Below are 19,966 nucleotides of genomic sequence, written 5' to 3'. Positions count from 1 at the left end.
TGTCCTGTACAGCTTCAACATAACATCCCAACTCCTGGACTTAATGCCCTGATTTATGAAGGCCAATGTGCCAAAAGCTCTCTTTACAACCCTATCAACCTGTGATGCCACTTTCAAGGAATTATGGATCTGTATTCCCAGGTCCCTTTGTTCTACTGCACACCTCAGAGCCCTGCCATTCACGGTGTATGTCTTACCCTGGTTTGTCCTCCTAAAGTGCAAGACCTCACACTTGTCTGCATTAAATTCCATCAGCTATTTTTCAGCCCATTTTCCTAGCTGGTCAAGATCACACTGCAAGCTTTGATAGCCTTCCTCACTGTCCATTCCCATGCAGGACTTTGTCAAAGGCCTTGCTAAAGTCTATGTAGACAACGTCCACTGCCATCCCTTCATCAACGTTCCTGGTAACCTCCTTGAAAGACTATAAGATCGGTTAGACATGACCTGCCACGCACAAAGCCATGTTGACTATCCCTAATCAGGCCCTGTCTATCCAAATACTTACTTACATATCCTGTCCCTTAGAATACCTTCCCATAATTTACCCACGACTGATGTCCGGCTCACCGGCCTATAATTTCCCAGCTTATTCTTAAAGCCTTTCTTGAACAACAGAACAACATTAGCTATCCTCCAGTCCTCCAGCACCTCATCCATGGCTAAGGATATTTTAACTATCTCTGCCAGGGCCCCTGCAATTTCTGCACTAGCCTCCCACGAGGTCTGAGGGGACACCTTGTCAAGGCCCTGGGGATTTATCCACCTTAATTCGCCTCAAGACAGCAAGCACCTACCTCCTCTTCCGTAATCCAATCATCCTCCTGGCACTTTTGGCTGGGCATAGTTGCAGGTAAATCAGCCAAGGGTACAGTGTCAAGCTAGTTCACATATAATCTTTCTTTCATCTAACTTCTCCATTCATCATGCCTCTGGGATATTGGTGTTGATACAAGTGCTGAAATTATTGTTGCAGAACAAATTAGATGAGACTTTTATTTTCGTCCTGACTTATTTTATAGGAAGGAATTCTGTGTTTTTGCTGAATGATGTTTCATTTAGATGTGGAAAGAGTTGGGAGAAGACATACATAGGTGCTTTTAACATAACACACTCAGTAAGAAGGGGCTGAGTTCCGGCCAGATGCCAGTTTACAGCTAAGACATGAGGTAAGTAGAATGTAAAATAATTTGGGATGTAAAATGGGCAAACACCTTAAAGCTGCTCATTTCCTGGGTGAATTGGTCAGATTACCCATTGTCTTCCCAATGAGGAACATGTGGATCAGATTAGGTCAATCTGACATCCTCTTTTCACTTGATCCTTCATTGCTTTTTCATTTACTGTCCCCACTTTCCACCCATCCTGCTTGTTTAAAATCTATTCCATTACTAGTTTTTCCAGTTCTGATGAAACATTAATTCCAGTTTCTCTCACCACAGATGCTGACTGACTTGCTGAGCATTTCTAGCCTTTTCTGTTTCAATTTCAGGTTTTCAGCATCTGCAATAATTTATTTTTGCCTAGTTTCTAAATTTCTTTCCTGTTATATTTTAACTGCAGGTCACACTATTCCGCCAACTATTCAACAGCATACAGTACCCAATATCTACCAGTCGGCCCAACCAAGCACTTACCCAGGTTACCAGTGTAATGGAAGCACATCAATTGACAACTTTCATCATTATATGGGGTCTTACTATCCCTCACTTGCACACCATATGGACATGTACCGTTATCAAGTTCCAATGAATAAACTAACCTTGCCACCAATTCAGACTCTCTACCAGCAGTTTTCAAATTCTTACAGGTTTGGCAATAATCAGATGTGTATGAGCAGGTTTTGTAATTATACTGATTATGGTGTGCCAGTTAATGGCTACAATGGTTGCCAGATTGACAACAGAATAGCAAACATCCAACAAATGAGGGGTTATCCCCATTTTGATTCTTCCCCTCAAACTGAGACCCAACTCATGGAACCTACTTCTAAACCAGCATCCAATGTGAGTCAACAGACATCGGATCATCCTGCAGTAGCTCATGGCAGCCAATACCCTTCATACACAAGCTCGTACCGATCCAGTGATCATCGGCCTGCTAATTCTTTCCAAATAGAAAATAAAGAAAATGAACTTAATATGCTTGAAGCTAACGGTACATCAAGACTTCCTCCAACAAATAATTATGATGTTGCTAAAACTTCACAAGCAGAGGTATCTGCAACTGTCAATCACAAAGTTCCCGAAAACACCTCTCTCACGCTTTCACAAAGTAATGCACCTGCTCCAGAAGAGCCTCAGGAGGTTTGGTCTGACAGTGAACATAACTTCTTAGATAAAGACATTGGAGGGGTTGCAGTGGCACCGTGCCATGGATCTATTCTCATTGAGTGTGCAAAACGTGAACTACATGCAACAACCCCATTGAAAAACCCTAACAGAAACCACCCAACAAGGATATCTCTTGTATTTTATCAACACAAAAGTATGAATGAGCCAAAACATGGATTAGCACTGTGGGAGGCCAAGATGGCTGATAAAGCCAGAGAGCGAGAAGAAGAGGCAGAGAGACTTGGTTTGGATTCTGTGCCTACCAAATCTTACAGCAAAAAAGCAAAAAGAGAGGCCCCAGAATCACATGAACCCATAGAACCACCACAAATACGTTTTATGAGGACTCTTGCGCAAAGGACTATGACTTTCACAACAAACTCAGTAACTACAGCATTCCCATATGCCTTCACACGGGTTACAGGGCCTTATAATCGTTGGATATAGCTTCATACTCACCTGGGTTACCTCATTTTCTGTCTAGCATTTGGCAAGGCAGCTGTGCTATACCCTATGGGGAAGAAACAATGTTTGATTCAGCACTGGCAAAAAGAATAAAACACCAGCAAATGGAGACAGGCTACAAAACACTTACCCTGTATCCTAATTCAAATTTTAAAGAGTGCTCACAGTAAGGACCAAGCTGAAAAGTGTCCTATGCAAAAACTGTTCTATCAGAACATTATTCTGGAATATGGATACATACAGGGCCTTTCTGTAAATTAATTTAAGCTAAGTATTTATGCTAGACACAAGTGACCTCTAATGTCATTGATGAGCCTATTCCTAGGAAACAGGGCAGGAGCTGAACCCAGTCCTCTGGTGCTGAGTGTTTATACTATTACCAGGGCAACATTCAATAACTACACATTTCCAACATGTAGTTTTCATTGCATAAAATGTCTATCCAAACTCATAGTAGTTTGTTTGCCTTTCCTTATATGTTGATTGCAGATAACAGTCAATTCATACAGCTGAAATTGATTTTAATTGATTAATCAGGAAAAAAAACACTGAAAAGTTTGAAAATCATGGTGCTATGAAACACTTGACCATCATGGTGCTATACTTAGAGGATTTTTAACATCTTTGATGTAAATTTCAAATGCCATTTTAATGGTTTCATAATTATTAACATTTTTCAATTGATTAATTGATGCTGAGGTGTCCTCTCATAATGAAGAGGTCTTTTAATTTAAAGCTACAGCTGTGTTAATTAAAAAAAAGCCTACATTTAAAATGTAGTAAAGTACTTTGGAGGGTCGATGAATTCTGATTCTATAGTAATCCTCAAAATGAATTTCATGGAATATTTTGTAAGACTTTGGTGTTCAAAAAGCACTTTGAATATTTTAAACATTGACATCTTGAAGGGTGATAGAGTACTAAGGCACTAAGAAATTTACTGTAAAATAAAAGATTGTCAAAGTACTATATGCTATCCTACCCATAAGTCAGATATAGGCTATGTGTATACCCTTTAAGTGTCATAGATTACCTTACAGTTTGGGATTTACTGGACACAATGGGAAACCTTAAAAGAATGCCACATAAAACACTGATTCTGGTGCTCGCATACAATATGCAGCTATATTTGTATGTTAAAATATAAAAGTCTGTACTAAATCATTAAAGTTATTGTGCATTTTTTAGATTCTAGGCTTTCATATTAACACTTATCCCACAGCATGTTTTAGACAAAAATACTATGGTTATCCTAGACCAATTAAAACATTTATAAATGAATTATATAGTCATTCAGTAGATTTGATTTACAATGAGATGCTGATGTTTGGATATGAATGCTTTTACAGTTACAATATAAGCAGAGTCATTAGGCAAGAGAGCTGATAACATACCAGGGAAGAAGAATACAGGGTTAGTTGTATCAAAATGGCAAAATCAGGCAGCTGGCTTGCTGTGGTAATGTTAAAATCATTAATTTGTAAATATGAAAATATAAAAAAACAAAAAAATTAAAACTGTGTACAGTAAATTAATTTGTAAACAGAAATTTCTTTTTTTTTACTTAATGCTTTTACTATTTTAGTACTGTAATATTTTCCTAATACTTTCTTTTAAGCTTTTTTTCCAGAATGGTGCTACTCAATCTGCTACAGTTAAAATGTGAGTTTAGGAAGTGTAAAGGGGGTTGGAGATGTTCCTACTTGTCATATACCTCAGCTCTTGTACTGGGCAATAGGAAAATGATGTTTCAGTAGTCAGTAGTGTTTTGTACACCATCATTGTTTAATTTAAGATAGTCTTTATGACATAAACACTTTTGTTTCATTTTGATACTTGATAACTTGAAACTCAAGCTTTTGTTCTACAAGATGATCAGGGATATTACAACTCTTATATTCTCCTTTTGCCAATACATCACCTGTGTTTTAATACCACCCTTTGTTTTATTTTTCAGGGATACCTTCATTTTGTTTAATCCCTATTTGGATTTTACGTGTATAGTGGGATACATGTACTTGATGCTTCAAATTGAGCGTTTGTGAAGCAATGGTTTTGTTTTTAATTCTAAGCAAGAAAGTACGTAATAGTTCTTTTTTCTTTAAGAATTTGAATGATGTATGCACTGAGCTGATAAAAGGGAAGAAAAAAACAATTGAGATTTGTTATTTTCATGGCGGGTAGGGGGTTGGATTAGTGTCTCATATGAATGAATGAATGAACTTGTGCCACTTGTTGTACAGGGCCCAGCTTCAGTAGCAACATGTCTGTTGGAAGTAAAGTGCATGTATAGGGTATTGGGTTGATGCTAGCCATACTTGAAGAAGCTTCAGAGTGGTGTTGACATTACTTGAATTTAATTTCAGTTTGATTGACGCACAGAAGTATATATTGTTCACTTCTCAAGTTAGAGGTCAATGTATACTCAAGTGTAAGATACTTAATTGAATTTGACACTAAAAGTCAGTTTTGGTGTGCATTTCATTCTATTCTGTATTTTATTTTAGCTTTGCTCTTTACTGATAAATTGGGTATGTTGAAAAAAGATAAACGAGGCTGGTTATAAATACTGTAAGTAATGTACTAAAAGCGGAAAGTTATTTGAAAGCTGTTTATTATATCATTCCCGATAATGCTGAGATGTGGGTCTTTTTAATAAAATTTATATTTATTTAATGCAGACATACTGAGGTTGTGTGCTTATTTTGCAAAGGGAACTGTTGTGTAGGTTACTAAAGTGCTCCAGAAATGGATATTACCTGCACATATCTTTGACCTATCATCCCAAGCTACATTGAATCCAGCCCAGTACTTAAAGTGGAGTTCTCTTTGAGGTGAATACAACCCTTGTCATCTATGAGCTTATTTCAGATGAAAACACAGGTACCTTGGTTTCCACTGAGGCATTACTGTGATGATGCCTTTAAGAGCTCCTGGCTTATTAATGGCACCATGGGGAACACTAGTCATAATATTACAATCCAAACCTGGCAATTGAGTACAATCTGTCAAGAATCAAATTATTATAACGTGGTTTCTTTTCTAGCATAAAACTAAGATTAGTCAAGAAATTCAACCTCAGTCTTCCAAGTTACCATAAGTTATTATAAACATCTTGCAAGAATTGCGCTCTAAAACATAAACTCTGGCTCTATCCAAAAGGTTGTATATTGCATCTCTAGTGATTTCTTCATGGTGATTACCCCATTATTGAAGTAGGAAGAGAAGCCTCCAGAGCCCATGCCTGATGCACGCGTAAGGACATCTTATTTGCAAGTTGTTGCTCCAGAAAGAGCCAGGACCAGACTCAAGTAACTTGGAACTGTCCACTTCCCAAAAAGTAACTTTTCAACATTTGTTTACATGACTGTGGAGTTAGAAGTTGCAGAAATGATTCCTTCAGCCCCCAACTGCCCCACCCTCTGCCTCCCATCCTCTGCCTCTCGCCAAAAGACTCAATTCCAATTGCTGCCAGTTTCCCCTCAAGTTTCTGATACCCCACAGCACCTGAACACCAAAACCATGAATTCTCTTGCCTGACAACCATGGTGGTGCCATTTGTGACCTGATACCATTTGATATTTTACCAGTTGTATGTTCACACTATACTGGCTTGATAGGCCTCTCCATTCAGGGCAAAAGCTGGACTCTGTATCTAAAGGTTTCTATACTGACTTATTGAAATTTTCCATGCCCACTTGTATGCAATAGAAATCACTGGTGGTTGGCAAAGGCTTAGTCAATCCCTCTTGTTCATTACATCTCATCTTCTAATGGTGTTGACTACACACTAGTCCATAAGGATATTCCATCACAGTGGGATGCAATTAAAAGAAAAAAGCTATAGGATCCAGTTGACACATGGGCAGCCCATTAGAGGTAAGAAAATGATTAAATGGTTAGTTGTTCTATTCCTTAAGAAATATCAGTAAAACCTTAGTGTGTAATTCTCATTGAAAATCACCATAATGTGTTGAGTGTTGGCATGATCCCAGAATTATTTAGTGGACGTAAGGTTTGAGGAGGAGAGGGAAGTGCCTTTGTTTGAATTAACAGCCAAAACTTAAGGAAACAAAGCTTACACAAAAATGATGAAAAACACCAAAGTTGTACAATAGAAATAAACATCTTTATTGTGTGACCTTTGATAATGATTACGGAATGTGACATTGCTTTTTAACCAGCTCTTATTTAACAAGAGAAATGCTCTGGCATACTGGTTGAAAAGAAACAGCTTTCGGGAATGCACAGTTTTATTTCCAAAGCAAGAAGAAAGATTAAATTAAAATTTAAATATAGGTGAGGTAACTGTGAATTAAAATGCATCTATTTTTATATCCTCATTCTGTTCCAAGACTCTGGGATAACACATAAATGGCCAATTGCCCATCATCTCTGAATTTTAATTTATATTGACTTAAATGCAAATGAAAATCTAAAGAGATATGTGATAAGCTGTTAACCTGATATGATCTATTGTGCACTTCTGCACAAAGTGAACATTACCTCAGACCTTCTTATGTAAAATGGTTGCTTTTAAATTCAGGACTAGAAATAGAGTGGCAATCTATGAAGAGATTTTAAGTCCTCTTCAGTGGTGAGATCCCTGGCAGGTGTGTTGGCAGTAATGGAAAAGATTGTTAGGTATTGATTTCATGAAATTATAAACTGCGTACACACGAATTTCTGAAATTTTCTGTCAATGGGCATAAAATTATTCCTGCAAAATTTTGATGAACAGCAGTATCCTGAGGGTGCCAAAAAAAAATTAACTAGCCTGTACTTAAGTAACTACCTAGTATCCAAAAGCCATTCTAAATATAGCTTTGGATGAGGACAATGGAAAATGAATCAGTGCATTTTTAATTTGCAAAATACATAACAAGAAATTGCAAAACCAATAACGCACGAAAGTAATTACTTATCACACTTCAGAAGGATTATAAAGAAATCGACCTTTGACAAATACAAGCTGGTCAATATGTCTCTTAGCAGCTTGCATGAGAGCAACAGTTGATTGTCAAATATGAAGTTATGGCTGATTGTCAATCAAGGCTTCTTAATGATTCTGTAATCTTCATTGTTGATTAAGGAATTTCGGCTTCCTGATGTTTCAAATTATTTGTGAAAGGGAAACAGTATATGTTCTTTAATATGATCACGTGGTCAATGTTTAGTTGTTGAAGAAGTGCCAGTTGTTCACTGCAGAGAGAAGAAAAAAAACTAGTGTAAGATAATTTCTGTCCCTAATTCCAGGTGGGCCTGGTTATCAGTGAGGCTAAAGGAGGGCGTTCTAGGATAAAAGAAAAGCAGCCAAGTCTATCCTCTCCACTTCTTCCAGCAACACCTCCTGATGTGCTTTCTCTTATCAGTATCATGAGCAGCCTCACAACTCTGGAGCCCTTTGTTGCAATCAAATGATGGTTAAAGAACAAACCTTAGATTAATACAAACAAATTTATAATACTGCAAATGCCAAATGTGAACGTTGGATTCAACACACTCCCTCATCCAAAACATCTTAGCTTGAAAACAGAAGAAAAAACCCAGACAAGATAGGGAGTGCCTACTTTCATTATTAGAAGAAAAAATATTACTGCTGATGTTAGTCAATCTTTTCCCAGTGTGGAATTAAATGATTAGGTAAGGAAGATCCTTGCTTCACTACTGATAAGTAGGTTTGCAGAGTTCAATTTTAACCATGCAGTACAGAGGGAGGACTATTGGCCCAAACTGCCTGTTTGAATGAGGTAGCGACTTAATTCCACCTCCTGGTAACTGCATCAGAAAATTGCAAATGTTTCCTTTTTGAGCATTTATCTACAGTAAATCTCCGATAATTTAACACATTTGGAACTTTGTCGATGCCACATTAGCCAATTTTCTGGAAAACTGGTTGTTGTCTATTATACTACAAAACAAGTGAATGAAAGGAGTATGTAGACACACTTTTAATGCACTTTCTTTTTTAAACTATTATGCAGTGAATCAGTTAAGTTTAGAATGAGCATGGGAACCAAGGTCAGGAGTGAAGGGGAGCGGGAACCAGGGTTGGGAAATGAAGAGGATGTGACACACAATACCAGGTGAGCCACATCCCGAACCATAGAGATTTCCAAATAGTGGGATAGCAGATTATTGGGGCTTTACTCGAATTCCCTTCTGAAAGTTATGATTAAATCTGCTTTTACTACCATTTGAGGCTTCGTGTGTCAGACCATGTGGGTAAAAGGGTAGAGAGCCAGCTCAAGTACAACATTCGACTTGGGTGCCCTTTTACTAATAAGGAATGTGCATCTCCATTTACCAAAAGTTCTTCCAATGGCAACAGTTTGTTTTATTTACTTTTATAAGATATCTTTATTAGTCACGTATACATCGAAACACACAGTGAAATGCATCTTTTGCGTTTCTGGGGTGTTCTGGGGGCAGCCCGCAAGTGTCACCACGCTTCCGGCGCCAACATAGCATGCAACTTCCTAACCCATACGTCTTTGGAATTATGTGGCTATTACAGAGACATGGCTGACATTGGGGCAGGAATGGATATTGAATATTCCTGGTCTTCAGTGTTTTAAAAGGGATAGGGAGGGGGGGAGAAGAGGAGGAGGGGTGGCGATACCGGTCAGGAACACTGTTACAGCTGCAGAAAGGGTGGATAATGTAGAAGGATCCTCTCTAGAGTCAATATGGGTGGAAGTTAGGAACAAGAAAGGGGCAGTTACTCTATTGGGAGTATTCTATAGGCCCTCCGGTAGCAGTAGCGATACTGAGGAGCAGATTGGGAGGCAGTTTTTGGAGAGATGCGAAAATAACAGGGTTATTATAAGGGGAGACTTCAACTATCCAAATATTGATTGGCGCTTACTTAGTGCCAAAGGTTTTGATGGGGCGCAGTTTGTTAAGTGTGTCCAGGATGGATTCCTGACGCAGTATGTTGACAGGCTGACTAGAGGTAATGCCATATTAGATCTAGTTTTAGGTAATGAACCGGGTCAGGTGACAGATCTATCGGTGGGTGAGCATTTGGGGGACAGTGACCATTGCTCCATAACCTTTAGAATTGTCATGGACAGGGATAGGAGCAAAGAGGACGGGAAGATATTTACTTGGGGAAAGGCGAATTATGAGGCTATAAGGCGAGAACTTGGGAGTGTAAATTGGGATGACATTTTTGAAGGGAAATGTACTATGGAAATGTGGTCGTTGTTCAGGGATCTTTTGCAGGATGTTAGGGATAAATCTGTCCCGGTGAGGCAGAGAAGGAATGGTAGGGTGAAGGAACCATGGGTGACGAGAGAGTTGGAACAACTAGTTAGGAAGAAGCTGGCAGCATACATAAGGTGTAAGCAGCAAGGAAGGAGCTTAAGAAAGGGCTGAGGAGAGCAAGAAGGGGACATGAAAAGGCTTTGGCGAGTGGGGTTAAGGAGAATCCCAAGGCTTTTTTCTCATACATGAAGAGCAGAAGGATGGCTAGAGTAAAGGTAGGTCCGATTAAAGACAAAGGTGGGAGGATGTGCCTGGAAGCAGTGGAAGTGGGTGAGGTTCTCAATGAATACTTCTCTTCAGTATTCACCAAGGAGAGGGGTCTTGATGATGCTGAGAACAGTGTAGGTGAGGGTAATATTCTAGAGTATGTAGATATTAAGAGAGAGGATGTGTTGGAGCTGTTAGAAAATATTAGGACAGATAAGTACCTGGGGCCTGACGGAATATTCCCCAGGCTGCTTCGTGAGGCGAGGGAGGAGATTGCTGAACCATTGGTTAGGATCTTTGAGTCCTCGTTGTCAACGGGCTTGGTACCAGAGGATTGGAGGGTGGCGAATGTTGCCCCCTTATTCAAAAAAGGTAGTAAGGATAGTCCAGGGAGTCACAGGCTGGTGAGCCTTACATCTGTGGTGTTAGAAAGGATTCTAAGAGATAGGATCTATGAGCATTTGGAGAAACATGGACTGATTAGGGACAGCCAGCATGGCTTTGTGAAGGGAAGATCTTGCCTCACTAGCCTGATAGGGTTCTTTGAGGAGGTGAGCAGGCAGATTGATGAGGGTAGTGCAGTGGATGTGGTCTACATGGATTTTAGTAAGGCACTTGACAAGGTTCCACATGGTAGGCTTCTTCAGAAGGTCAGAGGCCAAGGGATCCAGGGAAGCTTGGCCGTGTGGATTCAAAATTGGCTTGCCTGTAGAAAGCAGAGGGTTGTGGTGGAGAGAGTGCATTCAGATTGAAGGGCTGTGACTAGTGGTGTCCCACAGGGATCGGTTCTGAGACCTCTACTTTTTGTGATATTTATTAACCACTTAGATGAGGGGGTGGAAGGCTGGGTTGGCAAGTTTGCAGATGACACAAAGATTGGCGGTGTTGTGAATAGTGTGGAGGGCTGTTGAAGCTTGCAGAGGGATATTGATAGGATGCAGAGCTGGGCTGACAAGTGGCAGATGGAGTTCAATCTGGAGAAGTGTGAGGTAGTACAATTTGGAAGGACAAACTCCAAGGCGGAGTACAAGGTAAATGGCAGGATTCTGGGCAGTGTGGAGGAGCAGAGGGATCTGGGGTTCATATCCACAGATCACTGACAGTTGCCTCGCAGGTGGATAGGGTAGTTAAGAAAGCTTATGGGATGTTAACTTTCATAAGTCGTGGGATCGAGTTTAAGAGCCGCGAAGTGATGATGCAGCTTTACAAAACTCTGGTTAGGCTACACTTACAGTACTGTGTCCAGTTCTGGTCGCCTCATTATAGGAAGGATGTGGAGGCATTGGAAAGGGTGCAGAGGAGATTTATCAGGATGCTGCCTGGATTAGAGAGTATGGATTATGAGGAGAGACTAAAGGAGCTAGGGCTTTACTCATTGGAGAGAAGGAGGATGAGGGGAGACATGATAGAGGTATACAAGATATTGAGAGGAATAGATAGAGTGGACAGCCAGCATCTCTTTCCCAAGGTGCCAATGCTCAAAACAAGAGGACATGGCTTTAAGGTAATGGGTGGGAAGTTCAAAGGAGATGTCAGAGGGAGGTTTTTCACCCAGAGAGTGGTTGGCGCATGGAATGCACTGCCTGGGGTGGTGGTGGAGGCTGATACATTGGACAAGTTCAAGAGATTGTTAGATAAGCATATGGAGGAATTTAAGATAGAGGGATAAGTGGGAGGAAGGGGTTAGATAGTCTTAGGTGTGGTTTGAAGGGCGGCACAACATGGTGGGCCGAAGGGCCTGTATTGTGCCGTATTGTTCTATGGTTCTATGTTCTAATGTGGGAGGAAACCGGAGCACCCAGAGGAAACCCACGCAGACACAGGGAAAATGTACAAACTCCTTATAGACAGTGGCTGGAATTGAACCCGGGTCAATAGCACTGTAAAGCGTTACGCTAACCACTACACCACTATGCCTGCCCAGGTACTTCACCTCCATGTCCATTCTTTCTTCTTCTTACATCACAGGAGACCACTTATCCATTGACTCCAAAATGCAAATCCCAACTTTGTTTCCTTTATCTTTGGTACCATAACAGTATATTTCCTCTGTGTCCTCTCTCAGGCCCTATCCCAATTGTCTGCAGCCCCAGACTGGTCACAATACTCCAGCTGGGGTCTATACTGGTTTCAAAAAATTTGCATGACTTCCTTGCATTTTCTGCCTCTAATTATAAAGGTAAAGTTAGAAGTATTTTTAAATAACAATATCAACTTCTGTTGCCACTTGAAAGATTTATGTACATGCTTCTAAACCACCTTCAACACTACTCCATTTAATTTACACTCCATCTCCTAGAACACAGAACAGTACAGCACAGGAATGGGGCCTTTGGTTCACAATGTTCTGCCGAACTAATTAAACTAGTAATTAAACTAATTCCTTCTGCCTACACAATGTCCATATCCCTCCATTCTCTGCACATCCAGCCTCTTAAATGCCTCCACCACAACCCCTGGCAGTGCATTCCAGGCACCCACCACTCTCTGTGTAAAAAGCTAACCCCTCTCACCTTAAATGCATGCCCTCTAGTATATTTCGACCCTGGGAAAAAGATACTGGCTGTCTACTTTTTCTATGCCCCTCATAATCTTATAAACTTCTATCACATCTCCCCTCAGCCTCCACTGCTCCAGTGAAAACAATCCAAATTTGTCCAACCTCTCCTTTTAACACATGCTCTCTAATCCAGACAACATCTTGGTAAACCTCTTCTGCACCCTCTCCAAAGCCTCCACATCCCAGGGCGACCAGCACTGAATGCAATACTCCAGATGCGGCCTAACAAGAGTTTAATAAAGCTGCAACATAACTTTCTGACTCTTTGTCTTGACTAATAAAAGGCAAGCATGCCATATTCCTTCTTTACCACCCTATCAACTTGTGCAGTCACTTTCAGGGAGCTATAGACTTGGACCCCAAGATCCCTCTGTCCATCAGCACATCAACACTGTTAAAGGTCCTGCCATTAGCTGTGTACTGTCCCTTTACATTTGACATCCCAAAGTGCATTACCTCACACTTGCCCAGATTAAACTCCATCTGCCATTTCTCCGCCCACATCTGTACCTGATCTATATCCCGATGTATCCTTTGGCAACCTTCTACACTATCCACAACACCACCAATCTTTATATCCTCTGCAAACTTACTAACCCACCCATCCAGGTTTTCATCCAAGTCATTTATCTCCTTATCTCAACTGGTCCAACACACAGCACCCATTGTAGAGAAACCAGCAGCTGGATAGGAAGCACCAACACTGGCTCTTCTCATGTCCATGGCCATGCCCTCAGCACTCCTTTAACAGGACTGATGTCTCTCTCCTGCCTGCATCAGATGTTCCCAGTGGCGTGGGTGTCACTGGCTGCAGACATGGACAGGTAAGTGGGTGAGTGAGAGAGAAGGTAATACGTAAAAAGGAAAAGTGAAACAGTCCAAAGGTACATGGGAAGAGCCTGGTAGCCTTCTTGGTTCTTCACAAAATTTTACACACAGCAACAGTGTTACGGACTCAGTGAAAGTCCCTTTAAGAGAGAGAGTGTGTGTGTATGTGTGTGTGGGGCGTGCTTACGTCAATAGAAGATAAAGGACGTAATGACGTTGTTGAAGAAGTCAGAAGGAGAAGAAGGAGAGAGAAAGGGAGAAGGGAGAGAGACACCAGCCTGCTTGTTTTCTCTATCGATGGATGAGAAACAATAACTGTGTTTGCTACTGAAATCCATGTATGGAAGTTGGAAGTAATCCGGTGGAGTTCACTTTGTTGCTGACCTGTAGAAGGAAACAGGTATTTGTGTGTGGACGACCACGATTCGGATGCTTTTCGGGGTGAGGAAGTCACTACCGAGTAAACATTGAAGTGTCGTTTGGGTTCCATCGTGGAACATTTGGATTTCGTATTTACTCTCTCTATGTTTCTCTACGTCTACGTCTTATCTTCAGACAACGGTGGTTGTTGAAGAAGCCCTTGCTCATGTTTCACCTTATGGCTTGCGGAACTGAACTTTAAGAACCATTCCGGAACTGGGAGTTTTGGACTTTGTCACACACACACACACACGACGAGTTTAGTTTTGGGGTTAACGTTCGAGGTTTAACATTTTTGAATTCTAACATACTAACATTTTTACTTTTATTTTACGTATTATCATAAGTAGTGATTAATAAAATAGTTTTTAACACTGAATCATGCTCAGTGTGTTTCTTTTGTCGCTGGTTCGTGACAAAATTGGGAGATTCGTCCGGGATAGTTCCCAAGGTTAACGAGATTCGTCCGGGATCCAATCCAAAGATTAACGAGTGTCATCTGGGATCGTTCCCCAGATTGACGAGATTCGTTCGGGATTAAATCCAAAGATTTTTGAGGGAGGTCTGATAAATTCTTTTTAAATTGGCTTGTGTGTGTGGAAACCAGCAGCAATGGATATTAAGGCATTTTTGGAGTCACCAACCCAAAAGGGATTGGAGGTGGCGAAAAAGGATGATCTGATGAAGATTGCTACAAGGTTAAACCTTACAGAAGTAAAGCAGTCTATGAGAAAGGCAGATATTCAGAGACTGATAGCTGGCCATTATGTGGAAAAGAAGGTGTTTGAGAAGGAAGTGTTAAAACAGTTTCCTGGCAGTGAAATAGCAATTTCTGAGGCACAGGTGCAGCTGGCAAAGATAGAGGCTGAACGAGAGCAAAATAAATTAGAAGCTGAACAAGAACAAAAGAGCTTAGAGGCTGAACGAGAGCAAACCCAGTTAAAGATAGAGGCTGAACGAGAGCAAAAGAAATCAGAGACTGAACAAAAGATAACTCAGATGAAGTTAGAGGCTGAACGGGAACGGGAACTAATTCGGTTAAAGTTTGAGGCAGAGGAGAAGGAAAAACAGAGGCAGCATGAGTTACAAATGAAGCGTAGGAGTTTGGAATCTGATTCTGATGATGGTTTTTCAGCCAGCAGGGAGGTTCGATTAGTCCCTCCGTTTGAGGAAGATCAGGTTGATCAGTATTTCCAACATTTTGAAAAGGTTGCTGTGAGTTCCAACTGGCCAAGGAAAGGATGGGCTCTTATGGTACAGAGTGTGATTAAAGGTAAAGCTCAAAAAGCTTATTCTGCTTTGTCTGCTGAGGATGCAGCTGATTATACCAAGGTAAAACAAGCTATATTGAAGGCCTATGAATTGGTACCTGAAGCTTATAGACAAAAATTTAGAGACTTGAGGAAATCTGCAGATCAGACTTATATGGAATTTGCCAATGGAAAGAGAATATGTTTTGAACGATGGTACATGGCTAAAAATGTAGATGGGGATTTTGATAAATTGAAAGAATTGATACTGGTGGAGGACTTTAAAAGATGTGTTCCAGCTGAATTAACAACATATTTAAATGAAAAGGCAGTGGAAACTTTACAAGAAACTGCTAGGTTGGCAGATGATTATGCTTTAACCCATAAATCCAAATGGGGACAACCTAAAACCTTTCAAAAGAGTTACAAGGACAATCCAGGTAAACCGGAGATTAAATTGGGAGGTAATCAAAAAGGAAAGGATGAAAAGAAGCCAGGGCTGGAGAAACCTGTTGAGCGTACTTGTTATTACTGTAAGAAACCTGGCCATGTGATATCTAATTGTGCCTTTTTGAAGAAAAGGAAGGAAGCTGTGCCCAATGCTTGCTTTCAGGCAATTAAAAATCAAAAAGGTTTAGGAGACGTCGTTAAAGATCAGTCATTACAAGAGGTAAAAGCGGAAAAGTTGGAGGAGGTGAGAAAGGAATTCCGTTCTTATGTATCAGAGGGTTTTGTTTCACTGAATGATGAGTCACCCCAGGTGCCAGTGAAAATTCTTAGAGATACTGGGGCTAGTCAATCTCTCTTGCTGGACAGTGTTTTAAATTTTGGTGAAGAAAGTGACACTGGTGAGGTAAATCTAATGCGAGGCGTTACAGATGACACCATGTCTGTCCCTTTACACAGGGTGATTTTAAAGGCAAAGTTCGTAGAAGGACCAGTCAAGATAGGGATAAGACCTAGGTTGCCAGTGGAAGGAGTTTCTTTGTTATTGGGAAATGACCTTGCAGATGGAGAAATTGTTCCTGTGGTACGGTTAACAACCAAACCAAGGATTGATGAGTCTGAGAATGATCCAGATGTTTACCCATCATGTGCGGTGACTCGAGCTAGAGCTAAAGAATTAGCCAAGACAGACAGTCCGATGCAGTCTGATGTGGTTCCTTGTGACAGTCCTAAACAGGAAGAAAATTATGATGCCTTATCTGAGACTTTTCTGTCTTCACTGGAGGATCAACATTCTTATAGTGAGCCTGAATTTAAAGATTTGTCTTTGTCGAGGAAGGATTTTATGGTGGAACAGACAAAGGACCCTGAGTTGACAGAATTGAAAGAAAAAGCTCTCTCATGTGAGGAGATTGAAAAAGTGCCAATGGGATATTATGTCAAAAATGGAGTGTTAATGAGGAAATGGAGACCTCTTCATGTTCCTGTTAATGAGGAATGGGAAGTTATTCATCAGGTTGTTGTTCCAAAAGTTTATAGGAATGAAATTTTAAACCTGGCCCATAGTATGCCTTTGGGTGGTCATTTTGGTGTGAATAAAACTGTAGGGAAGATCTTGAAACAATTCTATTGGCCTGGTTTGAGAAAAGATGTGGTGATGTTTTGTCGAACCTGCCACACATGTCAGATGGTAGGTAAACCAAATCAAAAACCCCCTGTGGCTCCGTTGAAACCAATTCCTGCTTTTGGGGAGCCCTTTTCGAAGGTGATTGTGGACTGTGTTGGCCCCTTACCAAAGTCTAAGACTGGAAATCAGTATTTGTTAACCATCATGTGTGCCACTTCTAGATTTCCAGAGGCAATACCCCTTAGAAATATTAAGGCCAAGACAGTGTCAAATTTTTAAAAATTTTTTACCTTGTTTGGTTTGCCAAAAGAAATCCAATCTGATCAAGGTAGTAATTTTATGTCAAATTTTTTTCAACAAATAGTCTATGAGCTGGGAGCAAAGCAGATTGTATCATCTGCGTATCACCCAGAATCTCAAGGAGCTCTGGAGAGATTTCATTCTACTCTCAAAAATATGCTGAAGACTTATTGCTTTGAAAACACAAAGGATTGGGACGAAGGTATTCATTTACTTTTGTTTGCCGTTAGAGAATCAATCCAGGAGTCAATAGGATTTAGTCCGTTTGAGCTTGTATTTGGACATAGGGTGAGAGGACCTTTGGAGTTGTTGAGAGAGCAATGGGTTAATGAGGAAGTGCACTTGAGTCTGTTGGACTATGTCCAAAAATTTAAAACTCGGTTGGAGAGAGTCTGCCAGCTAGCGAGAGAGAATTTGAAAACCAGCCAGATAAGAATGAAGACATATTTTGATAGATGTGCTTGGCCTAGGACATTTGCAGTGGGGCAAAAGGTGTTGGTATTTTTCCCTAGCCAAAATAATCCATTGCAATCTCGTTTTTCTGGACCCTATGTTATTGAATCTCGAGTGATTGATTTAACATATATAATCAAAACACCAGATAGACGCAAGAAAACACAACTCTGTCATGTAAACATGCTAAAACCTTATTATGAGAGGGATTCAGTTGTGGCCTTGGTGGATGATGTAAAGGTTGTTTCTAGAATGCCTGATGTTGATGTTGAGGAAGGCCAATTTATACCAAATATTGTTCCATCGAAACTAAAAAACCAAAATATCATGGAGAACAAGTTTACAAGTTTCACAAAAACAACAGATGAGAGAATTAATTTCAAAATTTAAAAATCTGTTCCCAGATGTTCCAAACAGAACATCGATAATTACCCATGATGTTGATGTTGGGGATGCAAAACCAATCAAACAACACCCATATCGAATGAATGTGGAAAAAAGTAAACTTGTTGATCAGGAAATAAAATACATGTTGGAAAATTATATTATTAGACATTCTACTTCAAATTGGAGTTCGCCCTGTGTTATTGTACCTAAACCTGATGGAACTGTTAGATTTTGCACAGATTACAGGAAAGTGAATGCTGTAACAAAGTCAGATGCTTACCCTATTCCTAGGGTGGATGATTGCATAGATAGAGTGGGAAAGGCAAAATTTCTTACAAAGATTGACCTATTAAAAGGGTACTGGTGTGTTCCATTAACAGATAGAGGAAGGGAGATTTCAGCCTTTGTAACCCCTTCTGGATTGAATGAATACAATGTTTTGCTATTTGGAATGAAAAATGCTCCGGCAACATTTCAAAGAATAATTAATTCAGTGATTCATGGGTTAAAACATACAGATGCCTACATTGACGACTTAGTGACTGGGAATGATACTTGGGAAGATCACATCTCTGCGTTAGAAAGGTTGTTTGAAAGACTTTCCAAGGCTAACCTTACAGTTAACTTGGCTAAAAGTGAATTTGGCCATGCCACTGTGACGTATCTTGGTTATGTTGTAGGTCAAGGCAAGCAAGCTCCTGTTCAGGCAAAAGTTCAAGCAATATCTGAGTTCCCTATTCCCACAGGTACGAGGACTGTTAGAAGATTTTTGGGAATGGTTGGATATTACTGAAAGTTTTGTAAAAATTTTGCTGATATTGCTCTTCCCCTAACTAATCTTCTGAAGAAGGGAGTAAAGTTTGTTTGGACAGATTCTTGTCAAGAAGCATTTGAGAAGCTGAAAGCCATTTTATGCTACCATCCTGTGCTCAAAACACCTGACTTTGAAAAGCCATTTTCATTAGCAGTAGATGCCAGTGATGAAGCTGCAGGAGCTGTGTTGTTGCAGAAGGGTGACCTTGATGATATTGACCATCCTGTAGCTTACTTTTCAAAGAAATTTAATGAGCATCAAAAGAATTATTCCCCCATAGAGAAAGAATTACTGTCGCTTGTTTTAGCCTTGCAACATTTCAGTGTATATGTTTGCACCGCTCAGAAACCATTGACTGTATATACAGATTATAACCCATTGGTGTTTCTGAGCCGAGTCAAAAACAAGAACAGAAGGCTGTTAAACTGGAGTTTAATTTTGCAAGAGTTTGATCTCATGATAACTCACATTAAAGGCAAAGATAATGTGATTGCTGATTGTCTTTCTCGATGTTAAATGGGAAACATGTATCTGTACTAATCTGATAGTCTGTAGTTGTGTAGCATGATAATTATTAACATTACTAACTGTATGCGCGGTTAAAATTTTCTTGGGAAAATTTTTTTTTAGGTGGGAGGTGTTACGGACTCAGTGAAAGTCCCTTTAAGAGAGAGAGTGTGTGTGTATGTGTGTGTGGGGCGTGCTTACGTCAATAGAAGATAAAGGACGTAATGACGTTGTTGAAGAAGTCAGAAGGAGAAGGAGAGAGAGGGAGAAGGGAGAGAGACACCAGCCTGCTTGTTTTCTCTATCGATGGATGAGAAACAATAACTGTGTTTGCTACTGAAATCCATGTATGGAAGTTGGAAGTAATCCGGTGGAGTTCACTTTGTTGCTGACCTGTAGAAGGAAACAGGTATTTGTGTGTGGACGACCACGATTCGGATGCTTTTCGGGGTGAGGAAGTCACTACCGAGTAAACACTGAAGTGTCGTTTGGGTTCCATCGTGGAACATTTGGATTTCGTATTTACTCTCTCTCTGTTTCTCTACGTCTACGTCTTATCTTCAGACAACGGTGGTTGTTGAAGAAGCCCTTGCTCATGTT

The 19,966-nt window shown here is 40.3% G+C and overlaps 2 protein-coding genes across 2 annotated transcripts in view; one reads left to right on the top strand and one right to left on the bottom strand.

Annotated features, from left to right (window-relative positions):
* LOC127572382 (methylcytosine dioxygenase TET3-like) overlaps positions 1 to 5,480 on the top strand; it is a 126,508-nt gene extending 121,028 nt beyond the window's left edge. The window contains 1 exon segment of the mRNA XM_052019574.1: positions 1,564 to 5,480. Coding sequence (XP_051875534.1) covers positions 1,564 to 2,780 — 1,217 coding nt within the window. The 3' untranslated portion in view covers positions 2,781 to 5,480.
* Positions 5,481 to 6,905: 1,425 nt separating this feature from the next.
* The window catches only part of LOC127572639 (inorganic pyrophosphatase-like), a 52,609-nt gene continuing 39,548 nt past the window's right edge, over positions 6,906 to 19,966 (bottom strand). Inside the window, exon 11 of the mRNA XM_052020112.1 lies at positions 6,906 to 8,000. Within this exon, the coding sequence (XP_051876072.1) occupies positions 7,972 to 8,000 (29 nt within the window). The 3' untranslated portion in view covers positions 6,906 to 7,971. The remainder of the gene's footprint in view (positions 8,001 to 19,966) is intronic.

Source organism: Pristis pectinata, chromosome 7 (genome assembly GCF_009764475.1).
Source record: "Pristis pectinata isolate sPriPec2 chromosome 7, sPriPec2.1.pri, whole genome shotgun sequence".
Lineage (NCBI taxonomy): Eukaryota > Metazoa > Chordata > Chondrichthyes > Rhinopristiformes > Pristidae > Pristis > Pristis pectinata.
Note: the sequence above shows the minus strand (reverse complement) of the source record. Positions and strands in the feature narration are given on the sequence as shown.